The sequence below is a fragment of the Dermacentor albipictus genome, chromosome 3 (assembly GCF_038994185.2).
Source record: "Dermacentor albipictus isolate Rhodes 1998 colony chromosome 3, USDA_Dalb.pri_finalv2, whole genome shotgun sequence".
In the NCBI taxonomy this organism is placed as follows: Eukaryota; Metazoa; Arthropoda; class Arachnida; order Ixodida; family Ixodidae; genus Dermacentor; species Dermacentor albipictus.
Window position 1 is genome coordinate 19,521,034 of NC_091823.1, and position 25,356 is coordinate 19,546,389.

At 46.8% G+C, this 25,356-nt stretch overlaps 1 protein-coding gene and 1 long non-coding RNA gene across 3 annotated transcripts in view; one reads left to right on the forward strand and one right to left on the reverse strand.

The window, feature by feature from the left end:
- LOC139057281 (alpha-1,3-mannosyl-glycoprotein 4-beta-N-acetylglucosaminyltransferase B-like) overlaps nucleotides 1-11,476 on the reverse strand; it is a 151,890-nt gene extending 140,414 nt beyond the window's left edge. The window contains exon 1 of the mRNA XM_070535198.1: nucleotides 11,046-11,476. Within this exon, the coding sequence (XP_070391299.1) occupies nucleotides 11,046-11,136 (91 nt within the window). The 5' untranslated portion in view covers nucleotides 11,137-11,476. The remainder of the gene's footprint in view (nucleotides 1-11,045) is intronic.
- Nucleotides 11,477-11,752: 276 nt separating this feature from the next.
- Nucleotides 11,753-23,260, forward strand: LOC139057814 (uncharacterized). 2 transcript variants are annotated; one of them, XR_011513013.1, is made up of 4 exons: nucleotides 11,753-11,888; nucleotides 12,821-12,956; nucleotides 22,110-22,213; nucleotides 22,945-23,260. It is a non-coding gene; the product is annotated as an uncharacterized lncRNA (long non-coding RNA). The 2 variants fall into 2 exon arrangements; XR_011513014.1 differs by lacking the exon at nucleotides 22,110-22,213.
- Nucleotides 23,261-25,356: the final 2,096 nt, after the last annotated feature.

The following is a 25,356-nucleotide window of genomic DNA, read 5'->3' on the forward strand; positions in this document are numbered from 1 at the left end:
AACGGAAACCGCTTGCGCCTTAACATTTCCTGTAATTGTTTGTCTTTCTTTGCTTCTCGCGTGATGTGCGTGCGTGGCGAATTTATCTGCTACACGCCATCGTCAAGCCGCTAACAGGAAACATGTCCTTATACAGAGCTTCCGGTGCGGAAATTTTCATCCAGTAATTTCTATACAGACAGCAGAGCAAAGTTAAAGGTCTCTCTTCCGGTTTTTTTTTTGTGTGTGTTTTTTTTTCAGCAGCCCAATATTCGCGCACCAAGTGTCGGTAACTCTTTGGAGGGCGCATGCCCAAGACTGCTCTACGTACACTGCTCTAGATCACCTGGCTTTTCCCGTGCGAACGTTGAAGTAGCGTTTTCGGTACTTAATACCGAATATCTAAAAGCGCGCGCCGCAACGACCGATTCCAACATGCGTAGATATGCATGTATACGTAGAGTAAATCGAAACGCCACGAACGCTTTTGCTATTGCAATTTTTTATTATTATTACTATTACTGTGCCTGCTACTTTCTTGGCCCTGGCTATACGCGATGCAGAGCGTACATATCTGCGCACCACGCACTACGCGCAGCAGCTTTTCGACGCCCCTGTGATGAAAGCACAGGCGACTAGCAGCAGACCTTACTTGTCACGTCGCGTCTAACACGTAGGAATGCACCGGCTCTGAATCGCAAAAGCATTAAACGCAGGGAAAGCAGCACAGAGCGCACAAATATGACGAACCGGCCACGTAAACAAAGCGCAGTCACGCGCTTCCGTCATTGGTCCATGTCACAACTTCGGTCGGAATCGCATGGTCCAGTTGGGTAACACGGTATAACCGACAGCTGAACAGCCGATGCCGGCTTTCTCTCCGGTTTCGGTTCAATCGCCTTTTTTTTTTGTAGCTTTCATGTTCCGACAGGTAAAGCCAAGAAAACCTCAGTGGACAGAAGGTCAAATGGCTGGCCGACAGATGCGAGTGTTCAATCACCTCTATTCTTTGCGGTTCTCAAACTCACAGGAGCTGCTATGTGTCGCACGCACGGAAGCAGCCACGTCGTTGCTGTGTGTCGTACCAGGATAACACGCACGCGCTTTTGAACACAAAAGTCGGTATTAATGCTAAGTACAGTTAATAGTTTTCAGCAAACTTCAACAATGCCAGGGCAGGCTACTCCTTATAAGGCTTTCGACTTTGTGGCTCCCCTCTTTAGCGAAAAGTGGCGAATATTTTCCGGCGATTGGCCTTTCTTTCGAAACATGGTGTTTATCCGTTCGATGCCCGAAAAAACATCAGAAAACGGCTAATTTCACGGACATATGGGTTGCTGTAGGAAGCGGTCGTCTGAGGGAGACCTAACTCTCGACTCCTTTCAGAGCGAACTCCTTAACCGCAGCGCTTCGGACGCAAACTTCTAATGCTCGTATGAGCATGCGATATACGCGAGACATAGGCAAAGGCAAAGACAAGAAGCCGCGTGAGCTCAATTTTTTTTTTTTAACGTACGAACAAGCTCTTACCATATATAGGATATTAAGCAGTTGAACAACGGCAGAACTTGTCCTCCGCGTTAGTGTCCGGTTTCAGCAGCGTCAGGCGGATGCAAAACGCGCGCCTATTGAAAGTTTATCGCTTTCTCCAACGCTCTCCCACTATGCCCCCTTCCCACTTTTGGCGCCGCCACTTTCAACAAACCCAGATGCAACACGGAGACTTGCCAGCGAATGCATCTTTATCTTCTATAGAACGCTGCTACAAGTTATGATCACGGGGACGATTGTCACGCATTTCGTGGGCGGGAGTATACTAAGATAAAGTATCAAAAGATCGCGTGTATTTTTTTTTCTTTCGTTTACTTTATTTATTTATTTATTTATTTATTTATTTATTCTTGAGAGGGGGGGGGGACCGCAACGACAAACAGTCTCACCTTTCGTACGTGCGTCTATTATATTCATGACTGTTCGGTTTGCTTCAAGACGTCCCGGGGCCGAACGTGGGCTATATATAACCGACGCCGCAGCGGAGGGCTCAGGATTACCTTACAATTTGTATTCTTTGACGTACACTCAACGCTCCGTTAACGAGCGTTTGTGATCTTCTGCCTCCCCACAAGAATTAAAAAAAATAATTATTTAGTTTTAATGTGCCAAAACCTCAATCTGTTTATGATCCACGCCGCAGCGCGGGACTTCGGGTGAACTTGGACCACCTAAGTACACGGGTGTTTCTCGCATTTCGCCCCCATCGAAATGCGGCCGCCGTTGCCGGGTTTTGACCCCGCGACTTCGCGCTGAGCAGCCGCGGTGGTTGCTTCCGTCACGCCGACCTATAGTGCGGCGCAAAAGGTAACTCGCATTACTTAAATTAGGCGCTCCACGTTCTCTTTCCTGTACTCATCGTAGGCTATTTCTTTTTGCACCTAAACTCCGGAGATTACGTCACGTGACGCATCGCAATAAAGAGAGGCTATAAACTCTTACCCGGGTTTGTTCGACGGCATCTGCCCGCTGCAGACCGCGATGCGGCAATCGCGACAATTTATGCAAGCGCTGCAAACGTGTCATGGAATGGCGCCGCAAGCAAGTCCTGCCTAGTTAGACCTTTTTACACCAGAATGAGCTCAAAGCTGCCGAAGCAGGCAAGCGGCAACGCGACTTAATAAGGGCCACCTTCATATGAGCCAGTCGAAGCGGCTCAGAACATTAAACAGCGAACGGGAGATTATACACCGCATACTACCAAGTGCGCATGCGCGCACGCGTAGAAAGAAAGAAATCAGACGCATATAGCTCACCGCGTGTTTGCCTTCCTTCGGCTAGGCGCTCTCGGCGCTGGCAACATGGAAACCGCACGTTAATAAGCAGCCCAACGTTACAGAAGTGACACCGCTTCTTCGAGTGGCGTTACTAATTGGATTCCGGCAAGGGAGGCAGTCGCCGAGAACAAGTCATGCCGTCTCGGGTGAACACATCTTTCGCGGAGACCTGCCGTACGTAGATGATTTCGGTTTAAGTCGTCGCTGTGGTGGTTACGCTGTGGTGGTGTGTGGTGGTTTAAGTCGTCGCTGCAGCGGTTACGCTATACTGTACTCTGGCGTGGGCGAGGTCGTGGGTTCGATTCCCCTGCGGCGTTTGCACGGGGGCTAAACTTCTATACGCTTCCGGCACGTACTATTTGACGGTGTTATAAGCGTGATTAAACAGCGTGAAACAACATTTTTTTTTTCAGCCTAGGGTTACGCTTTGAGAATAGAAGCAATCCAAATATTTTTTGCCGGTGAAAGTGCCGCTAGTAAACCCAACATGCCAAACTGCTAAAACTTACCGGTACCGGTTCCATTACTATGTTTACCAAAGTGTTAGTAAATTGTTACTACACGTGCTAAGCCTATGTACCGACTTTTATGGGCGGTAAATGATACCACCGACGTCATTACTATACCTAAGGTTACTAAGATCTTCGTGAACTTTCTGACAAGCCATTAGAAGCTTTTGCTTAGTGACTGAGGCCCACTGACAGGAATGCATAATCATATAACTACTATACGACTCCACATGTTCGCCGTTCTGTTCTCTCATAGAAGATGCGGAATTGATAACGTATTTTTGCGATTTCCGTGACATGGGTACGATAGAAACAGAAAACGTGGTATACCACATGTTTTTGGCAGGAAACTAACTTCGGTGGCTGTCTTCGGACTTCGCTGTCCTGTGATCGCCAAAGGAACAACTATATGACGTATGAAACGACAAGAATTTCCTGAACGTAAACTACATTTAGCGTGCTTCAGGAATGACTGGAAGCTAATCTCACCCTGTGTTAAACGTCGCGCGCTTCTGCGCGTGCACATCACTGCACTTGGACATTTCTGTATCGCCTTCGAAAACAATCTCGCATCGAGATCGCGGCGCATTTTAAGGAAGCCATCGTAATGAAAACTATGAGCAGTATTATTCTACGACGGCGTCCGCGATGGTCGCGGTGGGTTTGAACCTGCGACCTTACGTTTAACAGCGCTATGGCGACATCACACAGCCATTAAGCTAGGTACTGTGTGTACTAGTCAAAAAGATTGCGTAAAAGAGACTGACTGAGTACTGAATTAATTAATTAATTAATCATTAATTTGTTCGTCTGTTACGCGCAGCGAAGCTGGTAGCTCGAATTCCGGAAACATCTGCGCGCCTTACGCGCTCGCACCTCTGGTAGCAATAAACTTGTTTGTGAAGAACACCCGATGGCTGCGCTTAACTGTTTCTGGCGGAAACCACCTGTGAACCATTTCATTATCTGTCGGCGATATTTTTATCACGAGAACGTCGGGCTGTCGTTATACAGTTAGATCATGTAAAGACAAACTGCTTGACGTCACAAAAAAAAATTCATAAACCCAATATTCGAATTACACAAAGGAGAACTACGATGATGCACTTGACCGAGACCTGAAGAAAACAAAAAATGATGAAGGTCGAAAAAAAAAAGAAAATCCCATCGTACGGAAGTCCCGGTCAACAGTGCATCGCATTGCAGGTATAAGAAGCAATTTCTAACTGAAACAGACGCTGAGCGGCGAGCTTCTCGGTGCTTTGAGCGTGTATGAAACACCATACAGCACTATAGGAAAGGTTACGATAGGTGCGCCAGCTAAACGAAGCAGCGTTTTCGAAGCTATTTCGTCGCAAGCTGTCAAAATTGTGTACACTGGACGCAGTCGCCGTTGCAGTATGTATAGGCGTTTGTTATGCATCAGGAAACATGTGTAATCCACAATGATAACGTCGCAGTGTACCGAACTCGCAGGTGCGCTGAATCAGGAAAGAAGAAGGGAACGCGAGCAGCATAAGAAGAAGAAAAAAAAAAGGATATCGTCACCTCAATAGGTGGAAGAATATCCGGAAGGAAGAAAACCGAGAGTCCCGTCCCTTCGTGGGGAACTGCTGCCCACACTCGACGCACCTACCGGGCGCGTCACACCCGTCAGGTGCAATCGCCGTGGTGGGCGCAAGATGCCCCTCCTAACGAGTTCTCGTTTTCATGTGGCTCAACGGGAATCTGAAGGCGGGAGCGGTTGGTAGTAGTAGTAGTAGTAGTAGTAGTAGTAGTAGTAGTAGTAGTAGTAGTAGTAGTAGTAGTAGTAGTTGGTTGCCTATTAAAATAGATGAAACGAAAGGAAGGGAGACTAACGTTCACCGCACTGTGTCGATGCTCCTGACACCTGAACGGCGGTCAGCAGCGGCGAGATGGGGGTAGGCGGGTAAAAATGTTAGGGAGAGAGGACGGAGTTATAATAGAGAGCAACTGTCTGCATAAGCGCAACAGCGCGACTAGATCTATCCATAGAACGCTGATGGAGTGACTTCCTCGATCACTGCAACAAAACTGAGTCCCGAAGCTGCGCAGCAAGGGGCTCCAGACTGAGTTTGACCGCCTCGGGTTCTTTAACGTGCATGCACACGAAGCACAACACGTGAGCGTTGCCGCGGCCGGGAGCCCAACCCGCGACCTCATGCTCATCTCTCTAAAGTGAGCATGCCCCACGGTATGACACAAACTTATGGAAATCCATTTTTCACAAGAACCAGTAATTAGTAGAACAGCCTACTGAGCAGGCTACTGAAACAGCATACCATACACTGGCTTCTTCAAAAACGTAACAGCGATCTCATCAATGTCTTTATTCATATATAATAATGAATAGTTATTTTGGTGTTTTGTTTCTATACTGCGATTTTCCTTTTTTGACTCTGACGTGCCATATAAATTAGCTTCTTTATTGTTGAAATGCTTTTATTCTTCACGTATGCATGTATGTAATGCATTGGCCCTCTCCTCTGAAAAGTATACGTCTTTATACTCGAGAGGATCAATATAGATATTCATCAATTAATGTATCGATTTTATGTCTATTTTTCCACCTATTGTCAGTCATGCGCGCTATGAGAGGAGGAGACAGTTAACACACGTCCAATGGTTCGGCTTCCAGTCGTTTTCAACGAAAACGGGCAGCGTACACCGAAGGAACTCTTCTCGTAACCTCAAACGTCACGCTATAAATCCTGTGAAATAAATACTAGCCGTGAATGCTTAGTGGTTATGGTGTTGGGCTGCTAAGCAAGAGGTCGCGGGATCAAGGGCGAAGTGCAGAAAACAGCCATGTGTTTCTTTGATTTAGGTGCACGTTAAAGAACCCCAGGCGGTCCAAATTAATCCGTAGTCCCCCACAACGGCCTGCCTTATAATCAGATGGTGGTTTTGGCACGTAAAACCCCAGAATATATATATATATATATATATATATATATATATATATATATATATATATATATATATATATATATATATATATATATATATATATATATATATATATATTGAAGAACATCAGAACAATGAAACTTCAAGCCACCCGTTGAACTGCTGGGTGTCCTTTGTTTCCTTCATATCTATTCTATTATAATATGCATTCAGAGAATTCCTATCGGCCAGAAACTCATTTTATATTCCGTAGTCATATACCCGCTTATATACCGGGTGTGTTATTGTAACGTTAACATTTTTTTTAATCGCCTGCGACGTATAGGACGAAACGAACTGGTGGGCTAGCTGGTTATACGTGTCTACTTGAACACAACACGCAATAAATCGACAGGGGCTGACAAAGTGCTTTGTGGTGCTTTATGTGATAAGCGCAGTCAAACGCGCTAAAAATGCAATGTTGTTCCAATTAACTTTTTTTAATTTAACTTTTTATGCACTGAAGCTCAAAAACTACTGGTCAATTCATTTCGACGCAAACCTTACTGGGAGCGCTAATTGTCGAAACCGGTCTCATCCCTAGAATTCATTTCAAGTGGATATTAGTTTAGATGTCTAGGTTAACAATTCGTAAATTGTAATATGTGCTGATAAAGTAATTAGGCTGTTAATCGGCCGAAATTTGTTAATTAGTCAAATATTCATTTTGATTTCTCGTGCTAACAATGTCCGCCTCTGAGGATAATCTAGCTCAAGAGTAAGAGTTGGTGCTACCTGCCACGTGTGAAAGTTAAAAATTCTGTCAATGCTAAAATAAAGCGCTTCGTTAAGACTGCACGCAAAACTCAAGCAGAACCTCCACTTTCACCAGTCCGTAAGTTTGGTCATCATTCGGTATACGATGCTTGAAAGCAGCGAACTAAGTCAGCCGCAGGGCCAATAATCGTTTGTTTTAGAGCAAGTTGCGCTCCTCTGCGTCAGGCACGACAGTACACAAACAAGACAATCACGAAGTGGCACTGTGGCTAATTGCACTTGGGGTGCACATACTCGCGAGTCGGTGCACTTCGGCCCCATAATCACCGAGATCGGGCAGCGCGCGCGGATCTCCGATCTCCTCGGATCTCGGAGAGCATGCCGGCTCTTCAGCGCACGAATCTGCCAAGCGCTTCAGCAAGTTTTCTAAAAAGGCAGAGAAAAGCCACTGTTTTTTTTTTCGGACATAAAATTTTGCGCGAGCCAAAGTATCCCAACACAGTCACAAACGACAGCAAACGTCCTGCGTACTGTTAGGCCGCAGGACTGCCTTGGCCTGACTGAATTGGTGTTGCGTTTCACAAAGCAAAAAAAGAAAAGAAAAAAAGAAAACTAAGAAAAATTGAATGGCCTATGTCTGTAAAAGGACAAAAAGGTGTTAAAGCCGATGTTATGTTAAAAGGTACGCAAAAGGCAAGGCGTATAACGCACGGACAGAAGAGCGTGCCCGCATTGTTACGATCGGCCTGCGGGGGTGCCGACCTGCAACATTTTCCCAAGCCCGCTGCAGCTGCGGGGCTGGCGATCTGCTGAGAAGCGACCTCCGAAGCCTTCCCACCCGGCTGCGAGGACTCGCTTTGGGAAAACAACAATACGCCGAGTCAACAGGCCATCGGCGCCACCATGTCTACTGCGGCAACTCGATTCGTAAGGACGACAATACGACCGCTCCCAACCGTACGGCGCCGTGATGTATACACGCAGTCGGCAGACCAGGTACTGTTAGTGGATTCACCGTCACGGTTTGTTTGAAGCGGTGGAACTCCTGGAAGAAAGTGTTTTGCAGCGCCGCCTCACGGACCTTAGAAGTCGTCAATCAATGGACAGACGCGGCGGCCACTGTCTGCGGGGTCAACTCTGGGACCAAGAGGCGCCTGCTTAGGGCAAGACGCATGTCTGCATAAACCCTCTCACCTCGGTGTGGTTAGCGAAACCTGTGCGGAAGTGAGTGTGTAAACCCTCCCCCTCAAAGGCGGGTCGGCTACGATGGCTTCGGACGCTCTGAATTGGTCGACGGTCGAACGGCCGTTTTCCCTCACCTAGGAATCTAGGGAGGACAGAATGTTTATAAGCAGCCGTGGCGCGGCTGCTGCGTGTGCATTCCCTTTCAGACATGCTAGGCTGATGAACTGTAACGTTCTCATGTAGATACTGTAAATAAATTCCATATTCCTCGTTCTCGATGAGAACAAGTCCTTCCCTTCAACAATGTCCTCAGCGTGGATGAGTTGGACGACGGCACGGGCCAGCTACCATCTAATTCATGCCCGGCCCCAACCATTACAGCATGCACAGATGGTTTTTCTCTCCCTTCTTTGCCGTCACTGCGTCACCTTTCAGTTGATAGACAGCGTTTATGCTTTTCGTTCCTCTTACGCCTTTGCGATTTTTGCGCCCGCCTACCAGGTAATCCTGGTAGGAACTGCATATAGGGGAGGCGAACTAAAGTTTGCTCCTAACGAACCTTTCATATGCTATTTTTCTAATTGTAGGAGGGGAAAGGGGTAGTGTTTTCTTTAGGTAACCAAGTCACCTTGAGGTGTCCGCTACAAGTTTCAAAGTGTGGTCGGACGATGACAATATACAGTTTATGAGAATGTCTATGGATAGCGGTAGGAATCTGCTTGGGATATGTATTTAGAGTTAAGTGAATATTGAAAGAAGACATTAGTTCCTTTCCATGAGACAACCATGTATTTTGCACTTCGAGACATGGACTCCATGGGCCAGCGTGTGCACTATGCTTCGACGAGAAACGGAAGCGGACCAAGAACCGATCCCTGGGGAACCCCGGAAAGCACTTCTGTTTCCGTGGACAACGGACCACCAACGGCGGCAAATTGAGCGCGTGCTATTAAGAAACATTTTAACCACGATAATGTAAGCTTTTAACCACGGTGATATAAGCTTTCCGTTAATATTATCAGAAAGCGTTCAGCTTCCTTAACGCTTTCGTCATGAACAAGGATTGTGAGGCTTCCCAAATTCCTCAGCCGCATTTTGAACAACCCGTCCCCCCTCCCTTTTCACCCGGTAATTTTCGCTATCAGGTGAGTGCACGTTATACAAAAGTTATTGTGGATACAGATACGCGCGACAGAAAGGCTGCCGCCAGAACTATGTCACCGTACTGCCAGTGGTCCCGCAGACCGTCCGGCGCACTGATACATTTACCGGTGCCGAGTGAATAAACGATAAAAAATAAAAATATGCATATTCGTTCGCCGTACCACGGCTGCTCTATAAAGACCATACAGTGTCGCAAATTAATGACGCAGTGGTCGCCTAGGCACTTACGCCGACGCCAGCACGTTGAAACAACGCTCATGAAATCCTCCTTTTAAGGAAGCAAAGCCGACAGTACGCACTTCTAACTATAGGTAACCACGCAACAAAGGCTGGCTAACACAGGAACGCGCGCAAAGCATCATTTATATGCCAGCGGTGTGCAATGCGAGAAACGAATCTTGAAGCGATCGAGCGTTACAGGGATTGTGTCGCGTTCTTTCACTGTTGTGAATTTTTACGGACGACACAACTAAATTTTACACGGTAATAGACGATCGTGCCACCGTGGTATTGCATGCGAGTATATGGTGGCGGCACGATTGTTGAACGTCTCATTGAACCTAAGTATGTTAAGAGGGCTAGAGTTACTATGCTCCTACTCATGAGAAGACTTACGTGCGACATCAAGTGATGTTGAAATGACCTCTTCATTCATCGTCACATGTTTTATTGATGGGGATGGCGAAAGAGCTGCGAATTAAACGGCTGGTCTGCGCATACCACTTTATCTAGCGATACGAATTGCACACTAGAAGGTTTTGTGCAATGACAGGGAAGTGACCGAGTTACTGCAAACAAAAGGTAAACAGCACGTTTATGAATAACACTTTCATAACGAAAAGATAACATAAATTTGAACGATTGATCCTGGCATCTGTAACGCGCGCCGCGCTTACATATTACTTGTGTTGCAGCATCAATGAGCGTCAGCGAAAACATGCTCATTGTGCCATCTCTAAAGTAGCACCAAGTCAACTAGATGCACGAACTCAAACGATGTATCATCACGCTGTCGAATTATTTAGTAACGGCGCGTTAACTTATTTCACACCGCCTTCCACAGGTAATCGACAAAACGAAACTAACCAACCCTGCGGGCAAGGTTGGCTGCTGTCGTGTTTGCAAGAGCGCTACACGCAACCAAGGTGGAAGGGTCACTGTCGGATAAAGTGGGCAAGTCTGCGTATTATACATAGCATTTTGAATACAGCAGCACTTCGGTTGTACGCGTGACTGAAGTTGTCAGTGGTTACCGAACAGCGAACATGGATCGAAAAAGCGTTCACACTTTAACGCTGCAGCGAAGACGTAGTAGGCGCTAATGAATAACGCAGGACACACGCTGAAATCTCCAACCGCGGTTCGCGCAGTCACAGCCTACATACAGATTTACCACACGTTAATTCATTTTTCACTGCTTGGCTCTAGCGAGTTGAAGTGATTTGGGAACGAAAGCCACCTCATAGGTCGAGAGGTTGTAGATAACTCCAACAATAACCGTGCACGCTGAGCGAGCTCCTGCTCAGAATTGACATCGGTTACTTGTCACGCCGGGTGTCCATCCGCACTTAAGTTTAGCAAAAGGTCTGCCAAGATTTCACACAAGGGGAAGAAGCGAAAGAGCACGAACGCGGCCGGCACAGCGACACGCTACACCGACTGACCCAGAAAGACGATAGTAAGCGAGACTTACCGGGCTTCTGAAACATGACGAAAATCGTGAAGAAAGGTGCTGCAATGAGAAATAACGCGACGTAGAAGGGTACTGGCCTCCTCGGGAGCATCGTGTGGCCTGCCGATGTCTGTTTGTTGTCACAGTTTTCCACGAACGAGAGAGACGTCGAGGGGCGGCAACGCTCGCAGCAGCGTGGGTCCACTTAAAGCACCACTCACACACGGAGCGTCCCCACGAAGCCGCCGGGTCTTATAGTCGCACAGGCACGTGTTCGAACTGGCGCTCTGACAGTCAAGCACAGGCATTTATGCACAGCAGTGCGTCAAGAGCCTCCGGAGCTCACATGCCGAAACAGCTGCGTTGCAGAGCACAACATATTCCACAGTCTCCGCTACTCGGCGGCTTGATCACAGACCGTGGTCGCTGCTTGCTACTGCTTGCTGCGATCGCAGTTCCCTCGAACACCGCCAGGGGAGTAAACCTTCTGCTAGCTTCTCTTCGCATTTCACAGATGGCGCAAGCTCTGCAGCCGTTAGTTTGCGCCATGGTCTGCGACCTGAACATCGCCCCCGAGTGCTCCGTGGTCGCTGCGCATGCGTTAGCTGAGAGAAGGTGAGAAAGGAGGACATGTTGACTTTACCGGATGTGACGTCACATTGTTGTTTGTTTTTGCTTTTTTGAAATAACTACTCTCTAACTCAGACGCATGGCTTGTGTCTCGTTCGCGCGCGTACGTATGGCTCCGCTTTCAGTTTTTGGCGAATGCTTAGAAGCATCAAGTTGCGGACACTGCGGTGGGCCAGGGCTTGATGACATTTGTTGTCCAGCTGTTGGTGCTACCGCGACGTACTTGGAGCAACGGTAAGTGTTGTGCGATTACCCGTTCTCTTGCTGACACGTAAAAAACCGGTTGCGCATTCGAGCTGTGGTCGATGTGATCTCGAAATTCGAAGGAACACGAAACGGTTGTCGCAGGTCTCGCAGTGATCGCAGTATAATTTATTCGTTCGTGCCTTCAACACTGCAGTTCCTACGCGTTGCACCGACGTAAAAAAATTAACAAAAAAACAGCGACATCTTCCACGCGCCAGAAATGCATGCACTCAACTAGCGTGGATGTCGTCCTATGATGTTTATCGCGTTCTTAAGTCTATTTTTCTCCATCTCTAGAGGATGACTACGCTATGCCCTTCTTATTTACCCATGCAGCGCATTGCTGCATTTAATTACCTTTCTCACTGCTCACCGCGGTATGGGCGTCAGAGGCTTTCATTCGTTGCAGTGAGATAACGAAAGCGTATTTCCTTCACTTGAAGCTTCTTAGTAGCTCCTTTGCGAGCCGTGGAGTTAAATCATACAATGCGTACGTTGTCAGCGAGCTGGTAAACGAAACCACTTTACTGCTGCTGCTACTATCACTTTTACGGGAACTTTCAAAATTAAACATATATATATTAGTATGAATCGACTCACCAAGCTTTATATGCACGTCCGTTGCTTTCGTTCATAGATCATGTGCGTAGCTTTGCAACCGTGACCGATATTGTAAAAACAGCAAGAGGACGTCAGATGACACAAGTAACGTGTCTGCTTTAATTGTTGTATGTGCTGATTTTACAATAACAACCAACTCCGCGCAGTCGTGCTGTTTACAGCTAAAACGTGTTTTTTCTTGTTGCATGAGGAGCATTTGCTTCTCATTGTGGCAGTAACGTTCTGCATTGTCCTCGGCCCAGATCGCTGACTGTGTGCAAACTTGTCTAATTTGTTTCACTTTGCTGCTGTCTTTACAGCTTCTGCTTATTTCCTCTGCCTGCACCTTATATTTGTTGTGTTTATCGAGACCTGGCCTGTCTCTGCCTCGTTGAAGACAAATGGGCACAAGTACTGGTTACTGTTGGTTTGTTTGGTTTGCTCAGTCTGAGCGTGGTATGTATATCCATTTGCTAAAAGGGTATGCAGCTGCGTCTAATGCAGGTACTGCTCATCTAGAGGTAGATTTAATAAGTAGTGGTTTGAGTGAGAATTAGTTGGTTTGAGTGATGTATGACACCAGAGAGTTATTGTTCTAGAAAGGTGACAAAGCTGGTCCACAAATTTAAGGTATGAAGATGCTTAACCATTTAAGTGTTCCAAGTTCCATGAAGTATTACACACATTTAAAATTTCAGTTGCAAAAGACATAGTAGAAGACTCCAGAGGATTTGCTGCCAGATGTCTTGAGACAATAAATGGTAGAGAAAGCAGTATAGTGTGAGCTGCCGATGATTGTCATCAGCTCTAACCCATTTTCCTATACAGCCACTGTTGCTTCATTGTCTGTTGCCATCACATGCTTGTTATAAACAAAAAAATTGAGCTGCATGATTCCCCTGATTTTTCTCGCTCATCAGATACAAATGTTTTGATTTCGGCTGCCTTGGTGCCTCATGGTAGAAAACGAGTGTTTATTAGCCAGTTGCCAGCTTCTAAGATCATGTGCTTTGTAATGTGGGTGTTTTAAAGGGTACTACACATTTGCCATCATAACTGTGAGTGCTGCTGCCTAGCACTCCCAGGGCTATGCTTAGTACATATGCGCAGCTATCCAAGAAAATTGACATTGGGACAACTGCCATAGAAGCTCACTTGGTAGAGCATTGCAAGCACAAGGCAGAAAACGTGGGTTCAGCTTCGTTGTCTCTTATTCAAAGCATTATCATGAGCTGTCTCCTGGCTTCTTTGTACATCCAGTCAGATAGGCTCAATAATAGTTAGTAATGTGCCTGATAATGCGTCGTTAATCTGGGTCCTTAGTGCAGCAGCCCAATTCTTTACCCATTAGGCTAAAGGTGCATGCATAGCACGTCAGATTAATCTCATTGGTTCTCTCGTAGCAGCTAATTCTTTCAGATGTTATGTGACACAGAGTTTGGGATTCACCCGTTTCAGCTCAGATGCAACAAAGCAGGTGTTGTGTCTATTTCGGTGAGAAGTGTGTGCATTTGTTTTGGTTTCTCTGTGTTTATTGTGCTTTGTATTTCATGTGGTGTTAGGCATTACCTCAATTGCAGCTTCAATGCTGTGCCCATAAAAAACAGTTGTAGGTAGATGCTCAGGAGTAACGGAAGCTCATTCTTTCTCATTCTCTCTCGCATACAGCAGGTAGTGTGTTCAGTTTAGTGCCATGCACCTGTGAGGGGCATTTCCTTGTTCTTATTCTGCTGATGTGTTGTACATAGGGGGAAAGTCAATCCTCTACATCATGGTTACCAGTGCCGCTAAATACATTACAGTCTCAGTCTCGCTGCCTTGAAATGTCATAAGAGGTGACAACTGGGGGTAAAGTAGCATCTTGCTGTACCTTGTCATCGGGCATAGCCAAGGTTGTGGTTGCGCAACCCAAGGATCCTGGAACTTTCTGTGGGACCAATGGCACCGATGTTGCAAAGTGGGTGGCTATGTACGAACATGTGAGTGGAATCAACAGATGGGACCCCACGCGTGTGCTAGTTAACCTGTTGTTCTACCTAAGAGGCACGGCAAATGTGTGGTATGAAAACCACGAAGAGGAGCTAACCAGCTGGGACCAATGCAAAGAGAAGTTGACAGATTTGTTTGGCAAACCAGCCGGCTGTAAAATTGACGCAAAACAGGAACAGGCCTCCTGTGCCCAATCCCCCATGGAGTCCTATCTCTTGTACATCCAAGACATGCTGGCACTTTGTCGTAAAGCAAACCCGATCACGACATGACAGGAGCTGAGAAGGTCGGGCATGTGCTTAAGGATTGCTGGCGATGCCTTTAATCTGCTCATGTGCAAAAGCTGCTCTACAGTTGATGTTATCTTTAAGGAGTGCCGACAATTCCAGCACGTCAAAAGCCGATGCGTCTTGCAACCATTCGCCAGACTTCCCACTACTGCTGCAACGACAACGTGTGAAGATCAACCCACACAGCAGCATGCGTCGCCATCGGAGGATGTGGTGCGAATCGTTGACGTGAACTGGATGCAATGGCGCCTGCATTTCTGTTCGCCTATACCTGATGCTACAACATTTTCAGTCCCCTTCTTACAAGCCATCATTCACCAGGAACCTGAAAACATTGGCTTACGTTCTGTCTGTGCTGTTGCCAATCCCAGAGCTAACAAACGCCATTCTACTATTTTTGCTCCACCCCAACGCTTCTCTCCGCGTTATTGCAACCCAACTGAGTAGAGAACTGTGGACGACCAGCCGATATGTTTCACCTCCTGCCGCATTGGTCATGTCGCCTGATACTGTCACAACTCGTGGCCCTTAACACTTCGCATGCCAACCAACCTGAGCCGTTTTGATGAAAATGCCCGCAATGTTTCGCCCACCGCCGAATCTAACGGCACCAACTCTGCTAGGAACATGTGGTACAGTCGCTCACCATCGCCGCACAGACACCAGTCTCGTTCACCGCAAACAAGTCGCCCATCTTCGCGTTCACCACAGCCACGTCGCCTTTCATCCCCTGTGGCATTTGGCCACACCCGTTCGTAAAAGTAAGAAATGCAGCCCTCGGAGGTGGTGCTGCATTGCCTAATGCTGCAGCAAATCCTCTGTCTATGCACACAAGGAGAAGTGTAATTGGCGTTAAAATAGACAGCATAGCTGTCCAAGCACTCATCAACAGAGGAGCCCACATACCTGTGATGAGTGCTAGCCTGCGTAGTCGTTTAAAGGGACACTAAAGGTTACTATTAAGTCAACGTGGACTGTTGAAATACCATCACAGAAACCTCGAAATGCTTGTTTCGTGGCAAGGAGAGACTTATTTTAAGAGAAAATGCGTTCTGAAGCGTCCGCGTACCTCTAGCGCAGTTCAAATCGCCCGCCCTCCGATCGAGGAGAACTGACAGCATCGTCTCATAGTGACATTGCGCCATCGGTGAGTAGAACGGCGTCCGCAGACGGCGCTACGGCTTTTCTGCGCAAAACGCAAACGCGCGGCCAGAAACAGAGCCGAGACAGAGCCGACAGCAGAGCGAAAGCGGGAGTATGGTGGCTAGCGGAAGGAGAAACTAATTACGTCCCACATTACGTCCCACGGCACACGGAAAGTCCGTTTTCGTTAAACTATAGGCTGCGGCGAGCTCGCAGCGTGGTCGGCGTGGTCTGTGAGAAGTGACGAGCCTTTCCGCACTCGCAACAGGGCATAAAAAAGTGCGAATCGACGCAAAACTCGGCCTAGAAACGTGCTTCGCCACAGCCGACCCAGATGTCGTTTCCCGCACCGCCACCAGGCGCCGCTACTATACCTCAAGCTCCAGCGCAAGACGCCCATAAGCTGGTACTTCATTCTATGACGCAAACTTCGACGCTCGTCGCAATGGACCCTGACACCGACAGATTGGCTCGCGATGGTGGGCTCAACTTCAGCGATTTGAGCACCGACGAGCGCGACCTGCTGCTGAGGGCTCGCACTGCCGGCGTCGTTGCGTACTACAACGGCGGCCTCGACACCGGCTCTCCGGAGCGGGAAAGCAACGAGGGCTTCCCACGACATCACATGGACGTGGCATTCTCGCTGCTTGTTCCAAATGAAAGTTTCGCGAGCCAGCAGAACCCTCACAGCACGACGCGATAACGAAAGTACTGAAACTCCAAAGCGTGCGCGGCGCAGAGTCGAGCGAAAACGAAACCTTTCGACCACCCATACTACTGAAGGGTAACGTCAAAATCTTAGTTTTTGTTAGAATCGAGTAGACGTAGACAAGTAGCAGTTTCTTCCGTCTTATAATCGAATGAAATGATATTTTTAATACGTGTAGTTGAGTATTAGTAACATAAATTACGGGGAGACCTTTCGTCATCGGTTTAGTACCGGAATGTCGCTGGGGGGTCTCAAATCGTGTCATGCATTTACCTCAATTTCTCGGTTACTAAAGCTCTGTTCGCGATTATATTGACGCCTTAGACGTTCTAGAACATTGCTCTACCACTTTAACTTGACTTTCTGGTAACCTTTAGTGTCCCTTTAAAGAAGGTCCTCACCCCAGCAGCTGCCCGAGTGCTTCATATGGCTAACATTGGAATGCTGGTTCTTGGAATGTGCACTGCAAGTATAGCTGGCCACCCTACTTCTGTTCTCTTTACTGTGAGCAACATCTTCCCTCACAACGTTATCCTAGGATTTGACTTTTTATCCACTAATTCCGCTCTCCTCGACTGCACGGCCGGCGTTCTTCAGTTAGGACTGCCTCAACTAGCCGATGCTACGAGCACCGCCCCACTGTACTTGTGCTCGCTTCGTGATGTGCGTCTGTCACCCGAAGCAGTTACTTACGTCACTTTGACCGCCCAGCCACAGGTTCCTGATGGTGAATATGTGCTTCGCCCCATCATCAATGTGCTTTGAACCGGTCACGGTTACTAATAATGACATTGCTTTACCTCTTCTGAATTTCAGCCTGTGCCCTCAAGTGATTCCGGCTAGCATGTTCTTGGACAGCGTTTCTAGTGGTTCTGAATTTGATATTGAGAGTCTGAATTCTGAGAGTGGTTTATTAGTGCCAATCGCAGCGCCCAGCTCTGGTTCCTTAACGAACGACTTTGCGAAAATGACTGCACCTAACCTTACCTCTGCACAGGCCAGGGACATATGTCTCCTGCTTGAATCGTACAGTGGAATCCTTGATTTTGGCAACAGGCCTTTAGGCTGAACATCTGTTGTTCACTACCATATAAACACTGGAGACACAAATCCTATTTGTCAGCGTCCCTATCGTGCATCGCATGCTGAACGTCGAGTCATCCAATCGGAGGTGGCCAAAACGATCTGCAAAGGGGTCATCGAGCCATCAGCCAGCCCTACGCCTGTCGTCCATGTGAAAAAAGAAAGATGGTGCCTGGCATATTTTCGTCGATTATTGCCACTTAAATGAGATCACGCGAAAAAACGTCTCGTCTCGCAGCAGTCCAAAGCATCGATGACGCCTTGGACTGCTTGCACAGACCTAAATACTTATCATCCATCAACAACAGAATGGTACAAAGTGCATGATAGCTTACGCCAGCCGCCTGCTGTCACCTGCCGAGAGAAATTACCCCATCACCAAGTGGGAGTGCTCGCTTTAGTTTGGGCTGTCGTCAAGTTCCGGCCATATTTGTACGGCCGTACATTTTCGGTCGTTACAGACCACCACGCACTCTGCCGGCTGTCTTCCCTCCGGGACCTGACAGGACGGCTTGGTGGCTGGGCTTTGTGGCTCCAGGAATTTTCATTTATTGTCAATTACAAGACTGGATGCCTCCACAAGGACACTAACTGCCTCTCGTCACCCCGTGGATCCACTTGATCCTTCTGTGCATGATCTGGTGACCTGCGTGATGGCTTCCACTGACATGACTGACATGCGCACCGAACAACGCGACGAGTCCTTACAGTCCATCATTGCCAGAGTGCAATCACTCCGACAGCACTGACGGCACATGCCGCATGTTCTTGCCGTGCAACGGCATCCTCTACCACCACAATATGAATGCTGATGGCCCCGAGTTGCTCCTTCACCGTCCTCATCATCTGCAATCTGTTGCTCTTGAACAACTTTACGATGCACCGATGGTGGGACACCTTGAAGTTTTGCATACGTGCGATCATGTACAACGTTGGTTCTTCTGGCCAGGTCTCTACTGCTTTGTGCACTGTTATGTCACAACTTGCGAATTGTGTCAGTGCCAGAAGAAACCTCCCCTACCACCTGTCGGATGACTCCATCCAGTTGAAGTTCCCTGTGAACCGTTTCCTCGCTTAGGCCTTGACTAACCTGGCACTTTTCCGACGACAACTAGAGCTAACAAGTCGATTGCCATTGCTACTGATTACATGACACGCTATGCGATAACAAAGGCGTTGCCGACTAGTTGCGCAACAGACGTCGTCGATATTCTCCTCCACGATGTCATTCTCTACCATGGTGCACCTCGACAGTTATTACAGACCGCAGCTGCTCATTCTTGTCTCTAGTTGTCGACGACCTCGTCCGCTCTTGTGCCACTAAGCATAAGCTGTCCACCGCCTACCACCCACAAACAAACGGTCTTATGGAAAGTCTCAACCAAACAATCACAGAGATGCTGTCGATGTAGGTCTCCAACGATCACCGCGACTGGGACACCACGCTGGCCTATGTGCCGTTTGTGTATAACTTATCCCGAAGTGCCATTGCAGGATATTCACCCTTTTATCTTTTGTATGTTTGCAACCCTACTTTGCCCTTTGACATCATAATCCCTTCTGTGCCACGTGTTGCAACTGACCATGCTCATGAAGTCATCGATCGCGCTCACAGGGCATGTCAAGTCACCCGATCTCGTTTATTAGCCCCGCAGCATATACCAAAAGAGTTATGACTGATGCCATGACGATGTTAAGTTCACACCAGGTGCTTGGATGCTCCTTTGGTCACCATGTCGTCGGGTTGGCCTCTCCCAGAAGCGTCTCTCTCACTACACAGGGCCTTACGAAGTCTTAAGTCAAGTTAACGATGTAAATTACGAGATTTCGCCACTTCGGTTTGATGCATCCTCAAGTCTGACGCCTGTTGACGTCGTGCATGTTTCGCGGCTGAAGCCATACTTCGCTCGCGATTCTTAGCCTACCATGAGCCGAGACGGCGCTTCACTGCCCGGGGGTCCTGTTACGGAAGGATGAAAAAAGAGAGGAAGAAGACCGCAGCACGCTGGCTGCTGCGTGCTGTTGGTGGTCAGCCATCTTAACTACTCTGCCTCATCTTGTATATTGACACGTGTACTTTATCTTTATTGGGCGACCACTTCTCGCCGCCTAACAAATGTTATCGCACAGCACAGGACGTGCCTGCATGTAAAAGAAGTTTCTGGAATGTTATCAATGGTTCCGTCCACTGTCTTTCACCGCAACTTGTGTTATCTGATTGCATGTGGGCGCAACGCGAATAATGTGGAACATTGTGGAAGGCATGCAGGTCCCAGTGACTGCTCTGGAACATTCGACGACAGATGTATAAAAGCCAACGCGCTTGACCCGCTCATCAGATTTTCGACGACCGCCAATCGTGTTCGCCGCTACGATCCTTCTTTGAGTGGAGCCTCTTTTGAGGGCACAAGTTCACCCAATAAAATGCTCGTTTCGTTAATCATAGTTTTGCTGCCTTCTCAACCGTCACTACCACGTGACAATATATATTGTAAATACAGTCTTTCTATACTACCAACATCCCCGTAACAGTACGCTTTGCCTCTGGCATGTTCATGATCTGCGATAGTATATAAAACTGTGATGCAGACAAAGCTTCACAAAGAATTATGTTCAGTCTCTTCCTGACAGGCTGCTGTGTTTCAGATAAATCTGCTTTTCCTGTGTCCAGTGGTCTTGTCACTCAATTAGTGCTTGCCTATTTCTGTTACACTGCAACCTCTCTTCTCCTCGCTTCTCTTGTCCTCCTGTCCTTTTACACAGCTGCAAACTTTTAGATTTCAATACTCGAATGATTAATACAAAGATTGATGCTACCATATTATATGTGATGGCTGTCATGACGGCAATAGTTTAGGTGGACCTGAAACTAAATGAAAAAAACAAAAACAAAACAGGCATGTGTGAGTAGGAATAACTTCCTTGTGACAAAACTGGCTCCATGCTAAACTTTGCCTCAAGGAAATTGGTCTTAAAAGTCTCAAACCCATTTGCGCATACTGCATAAGCCAAGTTTTCTACTCGTCAAAACAGCAGCCGCCACAAAGTGTTAGGAAAGAGGCAAAGAAACCATGCCTTTGCATTCGTACTCTCCTCACAAAGCTTGTGTCATATATGCAATCACTCACCATACACAAACACATTGGTCAACACTGCAATGTTTGGAAGAACCCGAACCAACACTATGTAGCCATTTACCTGCAGTATGCCTCCTGTAACATGAATCCCCACTGTGCTTGGAATCTACATAATCTTTTTTTAATTTCTCATGCATTTGGTGGTAGAGGCCAATGCATTAGACAGAAATCCTGCTACACTGCAGCAATGTTCAGAATGTAGTATGAGGTACTCTGTCTGGCTGGAAGTTGAAGATAGAAAATATGTTAGTCATTAAAATATAGTAGCCAGTATTGAAACTACACATGCACTCAAGGCTGAGCCACATCATGAGAACGCGGAAGAGCAGACACACACTTGAGCTGCATTGTGTAGCTTTACCAACAAGCCCAGCTGTACACTGAAGTAAGGCACGTTTTGGGCTAGTCAGCTCGTAGCTTCAGCAAAATTTTAAACTCTGCGAGAAAGACAGGACATGAACAAAACCATAGATGCATGCACAAAGTGTAGACTTCCGACTGGCTTTGTTTGGTGAAGGCAGAGAGTTTATAAGGTTCTTCAAAATGGCAAAACAAAGAACATTCACAAAGAAATTGTGCGCGAGGCAGTGACAAAAAATAGCAAGGCCACCTGTGCATTAAGAGCGCAGTAGAGACCCAGAGTGCCCATCTAAGAATTCTATTTCTTTCCTTGATAGGGATCAAGAAGGTGAGCTAACTTGTCACACCTTTTAGCGATGTGGAATGCCTTGACGACTTCTCTTTCTGTTCTTGAGTTTGCCTTCGAAAGGAATTTATTCTGTTCCTCATAAGGCAGGCAGCTTTTGCTGTCGCAGCTCCTGCACTGCAAGAGGAGATTCTCAAGGAAAGAATTAAAGTCTTAGATGGGCACATTAAGACTCTCCTGCACTCTTAATGCATACATGGCCTTGATATTTTTCGTCAATACCTCGTGCACAAATTATTTGCAATTGCTCCTTGTTTTGCTATATTGAAGTACCTTATATATTCTTTGCTTTCGCAAAATAAAACCAGTTGGAAGCCTGTGCTTTGTGTGTGTCTATGTTTCAATTCACGTCCTGTCTTCCTTGCGCAGTTTAAAATTTTGCCTAAGCAGTTGTATAGCTTGTGTATACGATGAGTAATTAATATTATGATGACTGCAGCACAGCAATAGTCTAGTGGCATAGTGTCGACATAGTATAGAGATGGTACTAAGTTCAAAATTTGGAAATGCCATAAATTGTGCAATCAACCCTTATCCCTCGGTTTCCTACAGCTGCAGAGCACTTGACCACTGCAGCAGTCAGGCATGCTGTATATTGGGCAGTGCCAGGAATTGCGAGATCGAGACAGGCTGCCACTAGAAGTTCCTTGGGCCAGGTGATAACCCAAATACATCCAAATATTTCTATATTTCACTATATAAACCTTTGTAGAATGAGGAACTTTTCAAGGGTGAAGTTGTTTCACACAAAGGAAAACTGTTACTAAATAGTGACCAGTTCCTTTTGTTTTGTAAGCCAGATTGCATGTATTTGACATTGCTTACTGACTCTTAATTATTCTCACTGTCCAATACAAGCATATGCACTCACATATGTTTTCAAACAAAACTATTGTGTGGAGCCATGTTTGTGGTGGAATAAAATTGATCCCAATACAGAGCTTTGTGGCACACCAGATCTTACTAGCGATCGCGGAGAAGAAAGTTAATTAGTAGTTACAAATTGGTACCGGTTAGTTAAGAATTTACTAATCCAATTCGTAGTCCTGTCAATTCGAAGTTTACGGTCGTTTGTGTATCGGACCAAGCCAATGTCCCCTGGCCTGGGCGGTCCCTGGCGCTTCACTTAGTGGTGGCCTTTGAAAATAGCAGCGTGGCACCAGTGGTTGCATCAGGATCTAGGCTCATGAAGATAGACAGCAACGTGCACAGGGCAAGGAGTTCGGCGGCCTGGTACTCGTCACAGTTGTGGAGAACACTATAGTTTTTGCGAGTCATAGCCCCTACCTAGGGTACCAGTCTGTGCACTGCGTGTGTGTCTATATATACAATGTGTGTATATATATATATATATATGTGTGTGTGTGTGTGTGTGTGTGTTGTGCAGGATTGCTCGTTGGCAGCACGTGCTCATGCAGCAGCTGACGTGTCTTCGATGTGTTTCGCCCTGGTAGTGCGGTCGTCTTTGTGGTTCTAGAGCTGCGCTGGCATTGCCCAAGAACAGGATATATCGGCATGGCGCAGAATTGCAGAGTGGGGGCGCTTTGTTCTATTCCCACTCCATTCCTTCAGAGTTGTGGCTTATGTGATTCCAGTCCTTTTGTCGGAGTTCTGACAGTTGAACCATTCCCACTCCTTGAGTGGTCGAACTAATCTACTCCAATCCTCCAATTACAGTAAATAAAATGCTTTCTGTATAATTACTTACTACTTGCGCCCTGATGCGATAGCGTAGAGGTAGAGCATCTGCCTCATGTGCAAAAGGACTGTGGTTCAAATCCCGGTGCCACGCAATTTTCCACTGGATAAAAAAAAATCCACATGTTGATACAGCTGTATAAACAGGCCTGGTGGCCTGACCCCGGTGACCAGAACCGGTAATGCACTCCCTCACCAGAGCAGGATTGGCCACCTTGGTGCAGTACTTGCCCACAACCTTCTATATGAATAGAACAGTCAAACCCCGGCCCTCAGTCCCCAGCAGCTACAAAGCAACTGACCATCGCGGTGGTCAGACCTGTGATGCAGCAGAGCGTGCTAAGAATCTCTGGATCTGGACAGGCCGCCATTGGAATCTGAACCTGGCAATGTTTAACGCTAGAATGTTTTCTAGTGAAGAGAGTCTAACAGTGCTATTGGAGGAATTAGCGGGCATTAAATGGGATATAATAGAGCTCAGTGAGGTTGGGAGGACACATGAAGCATATACAGTGCTAAAAAAGTGGGCACATGCTGTGTCACCAGGGCTTAGCAGAGAGACGAGAACTAGGAGCCGGATTCCTGTTTAATAAGGATATAGCTGGTAACATACAGGAATTGTATAGCATTAACGATAGGGTGGCAGGTCTTGCTGTGAAACTTAATAAAAGGTACAAATTGAAGGTCATACAGGTCTACGCCCCTGCATCTAGTCATGATAACCAGGAAGTCGAAAGCTTCTATGAAGACGTGGAATCGGCGATAGGTAAAGTCAAAACAAAATACACTATACTGATGGGTGACTTCAATGCCAGGGTAGGCAAGAAGCAGGCTGGAGAAAACCAGTGGGGGAATATGGCAAAGGTTCTAGGAATAGTAGGGGAGAGTTATTAGTAGAGTTTGCAGAACGGAATAATTTGCGGACAATGAATACCTTCTTCCGCAAGCGGGATAACCGAAAGTGGACGTGGAGGAGCCCTAATGGCGAGACTAAAAATGAAATAGACCTCATACCCTGTGCTAACCCTGTCATCATACAAGATGTGTACGTGCTCGGCAAGGTGCGCTGCAGTGACCATGGGATGGTAAGATCTCGAATTATCCTAGACTTGAGGAGGGAATGGAAAAAACTGGTACATAAGAAGCCGATCAATGAGTTAGCGGTAAGAGGGAAAATAGAGGAATTTCGGATCAAGCTACAAAAGAGGTATGGGGCTTTAACTTGGGAACAGAACCTTAGTGTTGAAGCAATGAACGAAAATCTTATGGGCATCATTAAGGAGCATGCAATAGAAGTCGGTTGTAACTTCGTTAGACAGGATACCAGTAAGCTATCGCAGGAGACCAAAGATCTAATTTTAATACCACCCCTTATACATAGCTTTCATTGATTACAAGAAAGTGTTTGATTCAGTCTAAACCTCAGCAGTCATGGAGGCATTACGGAATCAGGGTGTAGATGAGCCATATGTAAAAATACTGGAAGATATCTATAGCGGCTCGACAGCCACCGTAGTCTTCCACAAAGCAAGCAACAAAATCCCAATAAAGAAAGGCGTCAGACAGGGAGATACGATCTCTCCAATGCTATTCACCGCATGTTTACAGGAGGTATTCAGAGACCTGGAGTGGGAAGAATGGGGGATAAAAGTTAATGGAGAATACCTTAGTTACTTGCGACTCGCTGATGATATTGCCTTGCTTAGTAACTCAGGGGACCAACTGCAATGCATGCTCACTGACCCGGAGAGGCAAAGCAGAATGGTAGGTTTGAAAATTAATCTGCAGAAAACTAAAGTAATGTTTAACAGTCTCAGAAGAGAACAGCAATTTACAATAGGTAGCGAGGCACTGGAAGTGGTAAGGGAATATATCTACTTAGGGCAGGTAGTGACCGCGAGTCCGGATCATGAGACGGAAATAATCAGAAGAATAAGAATGGGCTGGGGTGCGTTTGGCAGGCATTCTCAGATCATGAACAGCAGGTTGCCATTATCCCTGAAGAGAAAAGTGTATAACTGGTGTGTCTTACCAGTACTCACCTACGGGGCAGAAACCTGGGGGCTTACAAAAAGGGTTCTACTTAAACTGAGGACGACAC